This window comes from Martes martes (genome assembly GCF_963455335.1).
Source record: "Martes martes genome assembly, chromosome: 5".
Lineage (NCBI taxonomy): Eukaryota > Metazoa > Chordata > Mammalia > Carnivora > Mustelidae > Martes > Martes martes.
The window spans coordinates 138328984-138344963 of NC_137892.1; the positions used below are offsets into that span (position 1 = coordinate 138328984).

The window sequence follows — 15980 nt, forward strand, 5'->3', positions numbered from 1 at the left end:
TTTTACCCTTTCCTCTTCTAACATTTTTTAACTAGTTTATCTTAACAATACCTTTCATAAAAAAATAATAATAATCTTTTTGCACCTTCATTATTATAGTCATATTTTATCCTTCATTGTATCTAACTTTATTTTTTGTATACACATACGTTTTTTTCTTCTAAAAAATTTGGGGTACAATTTCTTCCATAGATCAAAATATTCCCTAAATCTAGCTCTGGGCTTGTTTTAGTCTCCAGCCTGAGCAAATTCTCTCTACTTTCTTTTTCTTTATTTTCCCAAACAACTTACTTTATCAACTCCCTTTTTAGAAATTAAAAAAAAATTTTTTTCATCTTTATAGACATATTCCATCCATTCACTGTGTTTACCCTTATATATGTTTTTCATTCTTTAAAATTTTGGGAGATAGTTTCTTCTAAGAGACAAAAATACTCCCAAATTTAAGTGGGTGACCCTGTTCTAGTCACCAGTCTAATATATATATATTTTTTTTCTTTTTTATATTTTTTCTTTGTTTTCTTTTTCTAATTTTTTTTTTCTGAACTTCTTTTTAACCCCTTTCTCCCCCCCCCACAATTTGGGGTATCTTCTGATTTGGTTAAAGCGCATTTTCCTGGGGTTTTTGCCACCCTTTTAGTATTTTATTTGCTCCTTCATATATTCTTACCTGGACAAAATGACAAGGCAGAAAAAATCACCACAAAAAAAAAGAACAAGAGGCAGTACCAAAGTTTAGGGACCTAATCAATACGGACATTGGTAATATGGCAGATCTAGAGTTCAGAATGATGATTTTCAAGTTTCTAGCCGGGCTCGAAAAAGGCATGGAAGATATTAGAGAAATCCTCTCCAGAGAGAATAAGCCCTCTCTGGAGAAATGAACTAAAATCTAACCAAGTTGAAATAAAAAAAGCTATTAATGAGGTGCAATAAAAAATGGAGGCTCTTACTGCTAGGATCAATGAGGCAGAATAAAGAATTAGTGATATAGAAGACCAAATGACAGAGAATAAAGAAGCTGAGCAAAAGAGAGACAAACAAATACTGGACCACAAGGGGAGAATTTGAGAGATAAGTAACACTATAAGACAAAACAACATTAGAATAATTGGGATTCCAGAAGAAGAAGAAAGAGAGAGGGGAGCAGAAGGTATATTGGAGACAATTATTGGAGAGAATTTCCCTAATATGGCAAAGGGAACAAGCATCAAAATCCAGGAGGCACAGAAAACCCCCCCAAAATCAGTAAGAATAGGTCCACACACCATCACCTAATAGTAAAATTTACAAGTCTTAGCGACAAAGAGAAATTCCTGAAAGCAGCCCAGGAAAAGAAGTCTGTAACATACAATGGTTAAAATATTAGATTGGCAGCAGACTTATCCACAGACACCTGGCAGGCCAGAAAGAACTGGCATGATATATTCAGAGCACTAAAGAAGAAAAACATGCAGCCAAGAATATTATATCCAGCTAGGCTATCACTGAAAATAGAAGGAGAGATGAAAAGCTTCCAGGACAAACAAAAACTGAAAGAATTTGCAAACATCAAACCAGCTCTATAGGAAATATTGAAAGGGGTCCTCTAAGCAAAGAAGAGCCTAAAAGTAGTAGATCAGGAAGAAACAGAAACAATATACAGTAACAGTCACTGTACAGGCAATACAATGGCACTAAATTCATATCTCTCAATAGTTACCCTGAATGTAAATGGGCTACATGCCCCAATCAAGACACAGGGTAACAGAATGGATTAAAAAAAAAACAAAAACCATCAATATGCTGCCTACAAGAAACTCATTTTAGAGCCAAAGACACCTCCAGATTCAAAGTGAGGGGGTGGAAAACAATTTACCATGCTAATGGACATCAGAAGAAAGCTGGGGTGGCAATCCTTATATCAGATCAATTAGATTTTAAGTCAAAGGCTATAATAAGAGATGAGGAAGGACACTATATCATACTCAAAGGGTCTGTCCTACAAGAAGCTCTAACAATTGTAAATATCTATACCCCTAACATGGGAGCAGCCAACTATATAAACCAATTAATAACAAAATCAAAGAAACACATCAACAATAATACAATAATAGTAGGGGACTTTAACACTCCCCTCACTGAAAAGGACAGATCATCCAAGCAAAAGATCAACAAGGAAATAAAGGCCTTAAATGACACACTGGACCAGATGGATATCACAGATATATTCAGGACATTCCATCCCAAAGCAATGGAATACACATTCTTCTCTAGTGCATATGGAACATTCTCCAGAATAGACCACATCCTGGGTCATAAATCAGGTCTCAAGTGGTATCAAAAGATTGGGATCATTCCCTGCACATTTTCAGACCACAATGCTCTGAAGCTAGAACTCAATCACAAGAGGAAATTTGGAAAGAACCCAAATACATGGAGACTAAACAGCATCCTTCTAAAGAATGAATGGGTCAACCAGAAAATTAAAGAAGAATTGAAAAAATTCATGGAAACAAATGATAATGAAAAACACAAGGGTTCAAAATCTGTGGGACACAGCAAAGGCAGTCCTGAGAGGAAAATACATAGCGATACAAGACTTTCTCAAGAAACAAGAAAGGTCTCAAATACACAACCTAACCCTACACCTAAAGGAGCTGGAGAAAGAACAACAAAGAAAGCCTAAACCCAGTAGGAGAAGAGAAATCATAAAGATCAGAGCAGAAATCAATGAAATAGAAACCAAAAAAACAATAGAACAAATCAACAAAACTAGGAGCTGGTTCTTTGAAAGAATTAATAAGATTGATAAACCCCTGGCCAGACTTATCAAAAAGAAAAGAGAAAGGATGCAAATAAATCAAATCATGAATGAAAGAGGAGAGATCACAACCAACACCAAAGAAATACAAACAATTATAAGAACATACTATGAGCAACTCTATGCCAACAAATTTGACAATCTGGAAGAAATGGATACATTTCTAGAGACATATAAACTACCACAACTGAACCTGGAAGAAATAGATAACCTGAACAGACCCATAACCAGTAAGGAGATTGAAACAGTTATCAAAAATCTCCAAACAAACAAAAGCCCAGGGCCAGACAGCTTCCCAGGGGAATCCTACCAAACATTTAGAGAAGAATTAATTCCTATTCTCCTGAAACTATTCCAAAAAATAGAAATGGAAGGAAAACTTCCAAACTCATTTTATGAGGCCAGCATCACCTTGATCCCAAAACCAGACAAGGATCCCACCAAAAAAGAGAATTACAGACCAATATCCTTGATGAACACAGATGCGAAAATTCTCACCAAAATACTAGCCAATAGGATCCAACAGTACATTAAAAGAATTATTCACCACGACCAAGTGGGATTTATTCCAGGACTGTAAGGTTGGTTCAACATCCGCAAATCAATCAATGTGATATAATACTTTAATAAAAGAAAGAACAAGAACCATATGATACTCTCAATAGATGCTGAAAAAGCATTCGACAAAGTACAGCATCCTTTCCTCATCAAAACTCTTGAAAGTGTAGGGATAGAAGCCACATACCTCAATATTATCAAAGCCATCTATGAAAAACCCACTGCAAATATCATTCTCAATGGAGAAAAACTGAAAGCTTTTCCGGTAAGGTCAAGAATACGGCAGGGATGTCCATTATCACCACTGCTATTCAACATAGTACTAGAAGTCCTAGCCTCAGCAATCAGACAACAAAAAGAAATTAAAGGCATCCAAATTAGCAAAGAAGAAGTCAAACTATCACTCTTTGCAGATGATATGATACTATATGTGGGAAACCCAAAAAACTCCACTCTGAAACTGATAGAATTTGTACAGGAATTCAGTAAAGTGTCAGGATATAAAATAAGTGCACAGAAATCAGTTGCATTTCTTTACACCAACAACAAGACAGAAGAAAGAGAAATTAAGGAGTCAATCCCACTTACAATTGCACCCAAAACCATAAGATACTTAGGAATAAACCTAACCAAAGAGGCAAAGAATCTATACTCAGAAAATTATAAAGTACTCATGAAAGAAATTGAGGAAGACACAAAGAAATGTAAAAATGTTCCATGCTCCTGCATTGGAAGAACAAATATTGTGAAAATGGCTATGCTACCTAAAGCAATCTACACATTTAATGCAATCCCTATCAAAATCCCATCCGTTTTCTCAAAGAAATGGAACAAATAATCCTAAAATTTATATGGAACAAGAAAAGACTTTGAATAGCCAAAGGAATATTGAAAAAGAAAGCCAAAGTTGGTGGCATTACAATTCCAGACTTCAAGCTCTATTACAAAGCTGTCATCATCAAGACAGTATGGTACTGGCACAAAAACAGACACATAGATCAATGGAACAGAATAGAGAGCCCAGAAATAGACTCTCAACTCTATGGTCAACTAATTTTTGACAAAGCAGGAAAGAATGTCCAATGGAAAAAAGAGAGTCTCTTCAACAAATGGTATTGGGAAAATTGGACACCCACATGCAGAAAAATGAAATTGGACCATTTCCTTACACCACACACGAAAATAGACTCAAAATGGATGAAGGACCTCAATGTGAGAAAAGAATCGATCAAAATCATTGAGGAGAACACAGGTAGCAACCTCTTCGACCTCAGCCGCAGCAACTTCTTCCTAGGAACATCGCCAAAGGCAAGGGACGTGAGGGCAAAAATGAACTATTGGGATTGCATCAAGATCAAAAGCTTTTGCACAGCAAAGGAAACAGTTAACAAAACCAAAAGGCAACAGACAGAATGAGAGAAGATATTTGCAAGCAACATATCAGATAAAGGGCTAGTATCCAAAATCTATAAAGAGCTTAGCAAACTCAACACCCAAAGAACAAATAATCCAATCAAGAAATGGGCAGGGGCGCCTGGGTGGCTCAGTGGGTTAAAGCCTCTGCTTTCGGCTCAGGTCATGATCCCAGGGTCCCGGGATCGAGCTCCGCGTCAGGCTCTCTTCTCAGCAGGGAGCCTCCTTCCCCCTCTCTCTCTGCCTGCCTCTCTGCCTACTTGTGATCTCTCTTCTGTCAAATAAATAAATAAAATCTTAAAAAAAAAAAAGAAAGAAATGGGCAGAGGATATGCACAGACATTTCTGCAAAGAAGACATCCAGATGGCCAACAGACACATGAAAAAATGCTCCACATCACTTGGCATCAGGAAAATACAAATCAAAACCACAATGAGATACCACCTCACACCAGTCAGAATGGCTAAAATTAACAAGTCAGGAAATGACAGATGTTGGAGAGGATGCAGAGAAAGGGGAACCCTCCTATACTGTTCATGGGAATGCAAATGCAAGCTGGTGTAGCCATTCTGGAAAACAGCATGGAGGTTCCTCAAAAAGTTGAAAATAGAGCTACCCTATGACCCAGCAATTGCACTACTGAGTAATTACCCTAAAGATACAAGTGTAGTTATCCAAAGGGGCACATGCACCCGAATTTTATAGCAGCAAGGTCCACAATAGCCAAACTATGGAAAGAATCTAGATGTCCATCAACAGATGAATGGATAAAGAAGATGTGGTATATATATACATATATATATGTATATATATACACACACACATACAATGGAATACTATGCATTCATCAAAAGAAATGAAATCTTGCTATTTCCTATGATGTGGTTGGAACTAGAGGGTATTATGCTTAGTGAAATAAGTCAATCAGAGAAAGACAAGTATCATATGATCTCCCTGATATGAAGAAGTGGAGATGCAATGTGGGGGGTTTGGGGGGTAGGAAAAGAATAAATGAAACAAGATGGGATCGGGAGGGAGACAAACCATAAGAGACTCTTAACTCACAGAACAAACTGAGGGTTGCTGGGGGAAGGGGGGTTGGGAGAGGGTGGTGGGGTTATGGACATTGGGGGGGTGAGTGTGCTATGGTGAGTGCTGTGAAGTGTGTAAACCTGGCGATTCACAGACCTGTACCCCTGGGGCTAAAAATACATTATATGTTTATAAAAAAATTAAAAAAATTATAAAAAAATAGTTTCCTACAAATAAACAAGTACAGAAACTTATGTCTTTATAAAAAAATTAAAAATTATAAAAAATAGTTTCCTACAAATAAATAAGTACAGAAACTTCTGTATGCATAGGTCACTTCAGAATTACCAGGTGCTACATAAGCAGTTAGGAGAATGGTGAATGAAGAATGAGAACAGATGGGAAAATGTAGAAAAAAAATAAAAGAAGCGGAAAAGATGACTACCTGCTGGAAATAAGGCAGGAAAGAAGTTGATGAAGAGAACATATATTACCTCGGAATATACAGATTAAAAAGTATGAGAAGACAGAAAGGAAGCCAGAGAGAGAGAGGGGAAGAAAAAGAGGAAAGGGGAGGGGTGTGGGAAAGAAACAACAAGGAGAAAAAGAAAAAAGCAAAGGAAAGTTTATTTTTCCCCTTTGGTTTGTTATATTTTTCTTCCCAGTAAATGTTCCTGGCTACCATGACTAATTCCACAATGGCCACCTCTATAAGTTCATTTGCACTAACAACTGGAATTTCCTGGGAAAGAGGAGTCGGGTTTGACTATAGGACAAAATCAATGAATAATCTGAGAAATAAATAAACCGTGGAAGCTCAGTGATATTCTTCATACTGAGCTCTGAAGTCATTTACATCTGGGACCAGGTCATTCAGCAACAACTCAACCCTGCCTCCAATTTTCCTTGCTGAACGCCTGATCCCTATCACGATGGTCTTCTTTTGCTGCAATCTTTGATGTGGGCCTTTCTGGAAGCTCTATATGAGGCAGGATACAACAAATGAAATGGCCCATGTGCTTCCCACCAAAATGACCCTGAGCCAGCTGGAGAAAGCTCATAAAGGGGATGAGCCTTTTGTATTTTAAAATGGTAAGGAGGAAAGCAAAGGTTTTGGAGAAAGATTCTCTGGGTTTGACTCCTTGTTCATTTACAAGCTGCTGGATTTGGTGCAATTACAAAAGTCTCAGTTTCTTGTCTTTGAAAGAGAGAAAGTGATGCATTCTACCTCCTAAGTGTTTGTTTGACAATTTAAGGAGATATTGCATGTAAATGCTTAGCATAATTCCTGGCATATAGTTAAGTGCTCAGTGATAATTTTTATTATTATCAGTGTTTCCCAATTTAAGATAACAGGTCATATTAATTACACAATCCCTAAGCTCAGTGACTCAATACTCAGAGGGCAAATATTTGATATTGTCTTTAAAGTCATACATAGGCCCCTCCCTTAGGTCCTGATAAGGTATATCATTCCCACCAGAAGCATGTGTAATTGCATGTAGGAAAAAATTTGATTCCTACAGCAAAACATTTCAGTGGGAGAATTGAAGACTAAACATAGCATGACAGCATTTCTGGTTAAGTTTTGCCACCAAATGAATAAAGAGATACTTGAATTTTGGAATTGCAAATAAGGGCCTATAGACCTATACATTCTATGCCTAGTGGTCTTCACTCTTCCTTTCCTAGAAAAGCAAAAATCTAGTCTGCATTATCAACCACATTTGAAAAGCCAAACAAATTTACTTCCATTTGAGAGAGAGAAAAGCAGCTGCTGATAGCTTGGCATTGACCTGGCCCCAACAGGCCTTGGTGTTTCCTAGGAGTTGGCCTGGCCCTCACAGCTAGGCCTTGGCATTCTCCTACTGAATATAATCAATTTCATAGCATACCAACTCCAGGCAAGGCCATGCTGTGACCCTGATAGATCAAGACAAAAACAAAATTCCTTTGTAATCATATCTGTTTTCAGACGAAAACAGTATTGTCCCAAACACAAAAATGACCAAAAATGCCCCTACTGTGGCCAGTATGAGTGTTTGCTGCCTTTTTACTAATCATGGCTTTGTCTTATTTATTCTCTCCAATTCCTAGACAAGATTTATTAAGATACCCATAGAGTTGCCTATGCTTCTTGGCATAGTCCAATTCAGAGGAAAGTGCTGCTTCCTTGAACTCTCCTCAGAAAATACCTAACACAAACCCAGATTTTTTTTTAAAGATTTTATTTATTTATTTGACAGACAGAGATCACAAGTAGGCAGAGAGGCAGGCAGAGAGAGAAAGGAAGGGAAGCACGCTTCCTACTGAGCAAAGAGCCCAACACGGGGCTCAATCCCAGGACCCTGGGATCATGACCTGAGCTGAAGCCAGAGGCTTTAACCCACTGAGCCACCCAGGTGCCCCAAACCCAGATATTTTAAGTCCTTTCTAACACGCTCTTTACTGAATGACCCACAACTTCCCATGATATATGTTTTCTCTTGTTGGTCACGAGTCAATAAACCCAATTTTGTTCAATATAGGTTGTCCTATGGTCTCTGGCTGGAGGACACTGGCAATTCATTTTCCTCCAGTGTAACAATAGGCTGATCAACCCTCTCCTTAGAAGACATTGTCATAATTCTTAAGTTGTACTATCTGAAACAAAATCTCTGTATCTTTCTAATTTTCTTTGATGGTTAAAACATTGGGTGGCATTCTTTTCTTGGGACTTCATATCTTAAAAATGTTGACATTGATTTACACAACAGACTTCGGGTATCAGATCTGGTGTCTCAGTTTCTAGGCAATGGAAGCCAAATTTTCATCAAGGAAAATGCTGTTGAGCTGGCCAGAAAATACCAAAATCTGTTGTTTTATGAGAAACAGTGTATTTCCTAAGGACTCTGAGGGAGGAAAATGTGTGGTTTAATGACACCAGGTTAAACAAGGAATGAAGTAAAAGTGAGCAGACCCAGAATCTACTGGTAACTTGCCACTACCTAGCTATAAAACCCTAAACAAATACCTAAACACATCTGATTTAATTACCTCATGTGCCAAAGAAAAATTATATGTCTAAGATTCTTTTCCCTATCTAAAGTTACGAGTCTAGGATATGGTTAGGTCACAGGCCAATAAAAGGTCACCACAACACATAATAAAATATTATTTACAAACAAATATTCAATAGGATACTTTAACATCTCTGTTGTGTTTCTCAAAATAAAATTTGATGCTTTTGAAAAGTCTGGACATAAGACCTAATCAACAAAGTATAATTACTGCACAAGGCAGCCCAAATAAAGAATGTCCCTAAAATTTGGTACAAATAGAAAATATGACTCTCTAAAAAACTACTAAGATTTAATATAAAAGGATAAAATTAGCCACCAATGGAAACCCACTTATAAAACAAAATTAAAAAGGAGTATAGATTATTTCCTAAAGCTCACAATTTACCCATTTAAAATTTTCCACATCAGATAGACAATAATCTTGGGATATGTTAATTAACCTTATTAAGAATAGGGATTTGCTATAAGAAAAGAAGAATGCACACATATTGTAACTTTAGAAATTTTTGTATTAGTAGCAGCACTGGAAAATATCATTGAGCAATATGGTTTATGCATGCACTCACGGAAGAGGAGGAAGAGAAGGGAATCTGACTCTAATCTAATTGAAGCTATCACAGCTACATAGATAAAATATCTCTAGAGCACAGAAATAAAACATATGAAATATTAGTTGATTTGAAGGTTCTTTTGGTAACATCTAGTTTCTCAATATCAATGAGAAATCAGAGTTATAAATTTGATCTTCCTCTGAGCATATCAGCCCATCAAAATGATGTACAATTGCCAGTATAAGTTATTTTGCTTTTTTTTCCTCAGAATAAATGGGTACCCTGATTTCTAAAATCAAGATGTAATCTCAGCTAATATGAAACAGTTCCTAAAAAAAAATTGTTTAAAGTTATAAAACAGAGCCTCTGAAATCACAAAGATGAGGATCAAAGTACCCAGGGTAACCTTCTCAAGATGAACAAATCCCTAAGGTTCAGTCTAAAATAATACTTTATTTTTGCCTCACTGATACACTCTCGTGTAATGAACGATTAGTTACTAAATACCTATTATAGGACAGGCATGATAGTAGGCATTATCCTAAAGTAAGAGACAAAAGAAAAGTTGAAATAATATTCATTGAGTATCTAGATCGAGTATAGATGTTAGGCACTGTGGTAGGTGTATTCCATTTCCAACCCCACTTGATATACTTCCAAATACAGACAATTTTTTTTCCATTTTTCAATTGAAGTACAGTTGACACACAATGTTACATTAATTTCAGGCCCACAACATAATGATCTGACAACTCTATACCTTATCCTATACTCACCCCAAGTGTAGTTACCATCTGTCACCACACAACACTGTTAACGACCATTGACCATTTTCCCTATGCTGTACCCTTCATTCCCATGACTCATTCATTCCATAACTGGAACTAGAACCACTATTATGCTTACTTCTCAGGGCATAAAATTGGGATCTAAAGATAATTATTTATATCTCAGATGCTACAAAATTGATAGTTAGAGAAACTTAATTGTCCCAAATCCAATTTTCTCTTTATTACACCTCTGCTACTATTGATAACAATGTTTAAGATTATTGAAACAATTAAAATATACATAATAAGGCATTTACAATTTTCAGTATAACCACACCTAGAATCCAAACTAATATGGACTGTCTTGTATGTACTCATGTTTACAAAAGATTAGATCTGTACAATACATAGAATTCAAATATTTCTCCTCATTTATGGAGAATGTTCATTTATGACATGCCATTGCTAGTTTCTTCATACAGTGAATTCATAAGAGTTTTGAAAAACAGAGGCAGTGTTTATTATTGAAAATAATTGAGAGGTCCTAAAGAATTTTATAACAAATCTTTTAGTAACATTACTCTATGTTACTTTTCTTTTCATTATAGAAACAACTGCTTGAAAACAACTGCTTGAATTTCAGATGTAATTTTGTGTTGAGCAAATTTTTATATTCCAAGACATCTTATTAACATATGCATCTAAGCATAATTCTCTAGGAGAAATGGTCTAGTTGAATTAAACTCACTGGAGATCCTTAGCTTTGGTAACAAAGCTTTGAATCTTCATATGCTGAGAGTAATCAAGTCCCTGGTGACTCCCAGAAACCTCATTAAGTGGAGGGAGATGATCCTCAATTGAGGATCATTGGAATTTATTTTCTTTACTGCTGATACTCCAGATAGTACAGGCAACAGGAAATTCAATACAGTATGCTTTATTCAAATTGACTTCTACCCTTCAGAATAATGCAGAAATCAATCAGCATTAGTTGCCTTGTCAATGACTGAACCATTATCCAGTCTCATCAAGATTATGTAAATGCAGTCACTTGGCATTCTCATTGTTTTCTCTGTCCTAGCAAGCAACATATAGACTGAACCACTTCTAAACACTAATAAATCCACCTTTGCCATTTAGCCATCTAGGAATTAGGTTATAACGTGTGTAGTTACAACATGCCTGGGTAGTTGAATCTGTGTACTTCTTATAACTCCAAACTGAACAGTAATCCTTAGAAAGGAGCTCAAATGAATACACTTGAGAGAACTGAGGTTTTAAAAAATGTATTCCCTTACTGTAAATTGCAATATGCAATACAGTGCCTAAGAGCACAAATCAAATATCTACCTTCAGATTCTAGCTCTAGGATCCACTAGGCTTGTGACCCTGAACAGATAATCAAGCATCTCAGCTCTTTCACTCATCTTCACACAGCTAGGAGAGTGCCTCTCAGGGCCTTCTTTTAGAATTCCAAAACAAACAAACAAACAAACAAAAACCTATGTAAAGGGCTTAGCATAGGGTCTGGTATAAGTGCCTAAGTGTCTAATAATATTTTTATTAATTATTTTTGTTATTTTTTATCTACAAAATTCATTTAAGAAAATAATTCTTATGTAATCCTCCCTAATATTTTATTAGAAGATGCTCACTAATTTCAATTAAAAGATGGCAAACATCTTTTTCTCCTAATTGATCATGTGAAGTTTGGTCTTTTTTGATCTTCTATTTATAATGCTATGTTGAATTTTCCTCCCAAAATATGAGGGCAATACAAGCAACAAGCCAAGTAATGCCAATATATAAAGAAAATTCAGCAATCTTCTCCTTTCCCAGAGGTAACTGATATCGATACACTAGTTTATATCCTTCCACACTTTTCTCTATGCTTACAAAAACAGACAATATGAAGACTCATGTATATATCAATAGTCTAGTATGTGACTCTCTATATATTTCTCTGTGCTAATATAAACAAATAGATGTGTGTCTGTGTGTCTGTGTATGTGTGTGTCTGTGTATCCTAGTTGGTACAAAAATGGGATTATGCTCATCACAATAAGCTAAAACTTTTATTTTTTACTTGACAGAAATACATGAATACCTTGCAGGTCAAAAGTTATAGCCCTAACTCATCCTTTCTAATAATTGTGTAACAGTTTCCAGCATGAATACAGCATCATTTATCCAAGTATGCTTCTGTTGAAGGATATTCAGATTGTTTTGCATTTTTTATTTTGTCCCTACAATTCATGTAGCAATAAACATCCTTGTTCAAATGTCCTGACATTCTGGTGTTTTGATTGTAGTATGATAGCTTCTAAAAAGGGAGATTTAGCTTTTATTATGTCATCATTCTAAATGCTTTACATTTATTATCTCATTTAATCTTGACACAACTCGATGAGCTATTATTATTACTCCTATTTTGAGTATCATGAAATTGAGGTAAATAAATTGCCCAAGGTCACCAGCAAGCGAGTGGTGGATAAGTGATTTCAACCCAGGCAGTCTGGTTTGCAAATCCTCACTCTTAACACAACCCTTATAGAGAAAATTGTTATATTACTTTCTCCAGAGACTGTTGCCGCGTATAGTTCTTCCATGATAGTTTCTCTAAACAATTCTAAGCTTTTCACTGTACACCATAAAATGTCTTATCCAACGGCTGGAATCAACAACTAGCAGTGTGCTTCCTCAGGTACACAAATTCTATCTTATTCGTTTCCAAACGCTTTGAAAGTGTTTCCTATAATCTGAAAACCTTTTACAATACAGAAAATGGTTACATCAGGGACTGTCTCTTTAGACTCCAGTTAGCATTTAGGATCAAGAAATAAATACATATTCCTAATGAATGGGATGCAGAATATTGCAGCCATATCTGCTAACAACTTCAGAGAAGCAGACATTAGGATTTTTTCATTCATAGTTTATGTCATTAAAATTCTTACTTAAAATGTCTCCAGTCTTATAATTTCCACAGAAAGAAGTAATTCTTCCTCTTCCTCTCAAAACCAAAATCCCCCAAATGGATTACAATCATAATTACAACTAATACAATTACAGTGGCATACTACTGTTGTTATGTTTCCTATTAATTTTATTTACTTTTCTCAAAAGTGTTTCAATATGCAATAGAGTCTTGGGGACTTGAACAAAAGGTGTGGTTTTTACTAATCAAGTAAATGAACCATATTAAATTCAGCAATCTGGAACTGCTTTTCTTTGGAGGAGTGTAACTTAAGGGAATTATATTGCACTTTGGCTCCTATGGTAAAAAGGGAATTTTAAAAAGTGCTAAACATTGTGCTGTGATCAGCATCATATTTTAGGAAACAGTGACAAAATGGGATGATTCTACAATCCTGTGAAAAAATATATTGCAGTTCCCAGGGAGTGTGTGGGGTATGGTTTGGCAAAGAAAAAGCTAGGGTTTACACCTCGGGAAATGCAACTGGAGGTCCTCCAACATTAAGGAGCCTAATGCTGATAAGGAATAGTTTGCCGCTTCAGAAACACTACTGGTCTAGCAAATTACACGGATGACCTAAGGTCCGGTTGGCACTATTGCCCCTCTGGTAGCAACTTGGCATTATGCAAGGGTGTTTCTGCGAAAACAGACTGAAATGATTTGGGCTGAAAACCTCTTGCCTTGAGCAAAAACCATACCAGCTGGAAAACGAAGTGCTTAAGAAACAACAGAAAGGAGTTGAGCTGGAGGAGAGGGCTCTGCTGGAATTACTCGGCTGCCATGGAGATTGCCAGCATGTACAATTGCCTCTGTGGTTGTGGGAGTTGGAAACTTTGGACGCCAACTTCATGGCTGGGATAAAATCACATTAGTGAATAAGGCTTGGGCCAAGAGTGAAGAGTGGTCGGAAAGAGCTAATGTTTGTAAATTTTGAGCTAAGACTGTTACAACTGGGAAATGTTAACGTATTCTGCATTAACTCGTTTCACACACACACACACCCCGCTCCCGCAAGGTCATAGGAACGGAGAGTGTGATCGGATCTATTTTCTAGTGGAGGAATCACCCTCAGAGAAGGTGTTGTCACTTGTCCAGGGGCACACACATCTAGTAGTGCCCTAGCTGGCTTTAAGGCCTCCTATTTCATTGGCTTGCCAGCCTACCCTGCTTCTAAGGATGTGAAGGGAATAACGTCAGGGCTAGATTATGGAGTCCGGCAAATTCTTCTCTCTTTAAACCCTCTGATTGCTTAGAACCGCACAGCAGATGAGACAGACTGCGGGGTTGGGCCCACGGTGATGATGGGTAACTCGGGAGCGGCAGGATAGGGATGGGAGAAGCTGAGGTGACTGGGGCCACCGGACAGGCCTGGGGCGCTGCCTGGCCCCGCAGGCGCCTGGACTGCACAGGGGCTCGCGCCTTCCGCCACCTTCCATCCGCACGCCGCGCTCCGGGGCTCTGCGCCCCGCTCGTCCCTAGCCCGGTCTCCCCGGGCTGTGTCACTCACTCACGGTCTGGGACACCTTCACCTCCTGGTTGAGCCACTGGCACAGAATCTCGGACATGGTTCGGCCTGCGCCTTCTACCGTAAGCCGGTGTAGGAACGCGCGGGAAAGCCAGCCTAGGGCCCCGCGTCCTCCTGTTGCCAAAGGCAACCCGTTGCTAAGGAAGCGTATCCAGGCCTGAGCCTGGGGCAAGAGGGACGCCAGTGTCCCGGCGCGGAGGACGGAGAACCGTGGCCTGCCCCCTGCCGGCGGGTGAGCCTGGACGGAACGCAGGCGCCAGGACTTCGTGGTGGTGGTGGCCACGGGCACCTGGAAGAAGGGGCCGAGAAAAGCAGGAGTCTTGCTTGAAGGGGAATTCTTTTTCTTCCCCTTTGTCTTTTAAGGAAATCTACAGAAAATCGTCTCTAATGAGAGCTGTTTTGTCACTGATTTACAAATTGCCAGTTCCAAACGCTGTATTGTGTGTCTACCCTGGCAAGAACAGATAGTCCCGGACCCGGTATAGGACCTGACACCTAGAAAACATATGATCATTTTGTAGTTAGTGGTGGCGGCACTAACAATTAGGGGGATCCCTATCTCTGCAGTGTTTTGGGAGGTGAATATGTAATGAGCTTATTTTCTGGTCATTTTTTCCTTCTAGGTAATTATTTTACAGTGTATTTTGACAAACATTCTCACCTTGAGCAAACCCGAGTCAGGCCCCTTTGACTCTTCTCCTGGAGGCTCATAATTTGAGCTGTGTCCTTAGCCCCCCTAGTCCAGTTTTAGCGAGAATCCTGCTCTGCTGGGTGTGTTTAAGGAAAACCCCCGCCCCTTCCATATCAATCAAATTGTCCATCCCTCACCCTGGATATCTGCTTCCCCTGGCCTGTCTTCAGCAAGGATTCTTGAAGTTAGTTTAGCCAAAATCCCCTTGACCTTGATGTTTCATCTTAGAAATTTTCTATCCACTGGCCCCAGCCCTGCTCCTTGGCTATAAATCCACACTTTTCCTGTTGTGTTCAGACTGGAGCCCCAACTCACTCCCCTAGTGTACAACCCCCTTGCAATGGTCCCTTGAATAAAGTCTTCCTTACTGTCTTTAACAAGGGTCAGAAAAGTTTTCCATTACCAATTTCTTAAAGGTTAGGTGGAGTTATAGGAAAAATTATATGCATTTGAATTATGTATACTTGTGTATGATAAATAATATGTAACAGTGTGTTTATGTACGTCACAAATACAAAGAATTTCCCCTCAAAGACCTGGATACATCAAATTATGATTCTTTTAAACTATATGTACAATAACAGTGACATCCTACTA

At 38.0% G+C, this 15980-nt stretch overlaps 1 protein-coding gene across 1 annotated transcript in view; it reads right to left on the reverse strand.

The window, feature by feature from the left end:
* The window catches only part of SPEF2 (sperm flagellar 2), a gene marked incomplete at both ends in the record, with an annotated part of 174432 nt that extends 159700 nt beyond the window's left edge, over nt 1–14732 (reverse strand). Inside the window, one exon of the mRNA XM_080803297.1 lies at nt 14675–14732. Coding sequence (XP_080659423.1) covers nt 14675–14732 — 58 coding nt within the window. The remainder of the gene's footprint in view (nt 1–14674) is intronic.
* Between the last annotated feature and the right edge of the window lie 1248 nt (nt 14733–15980).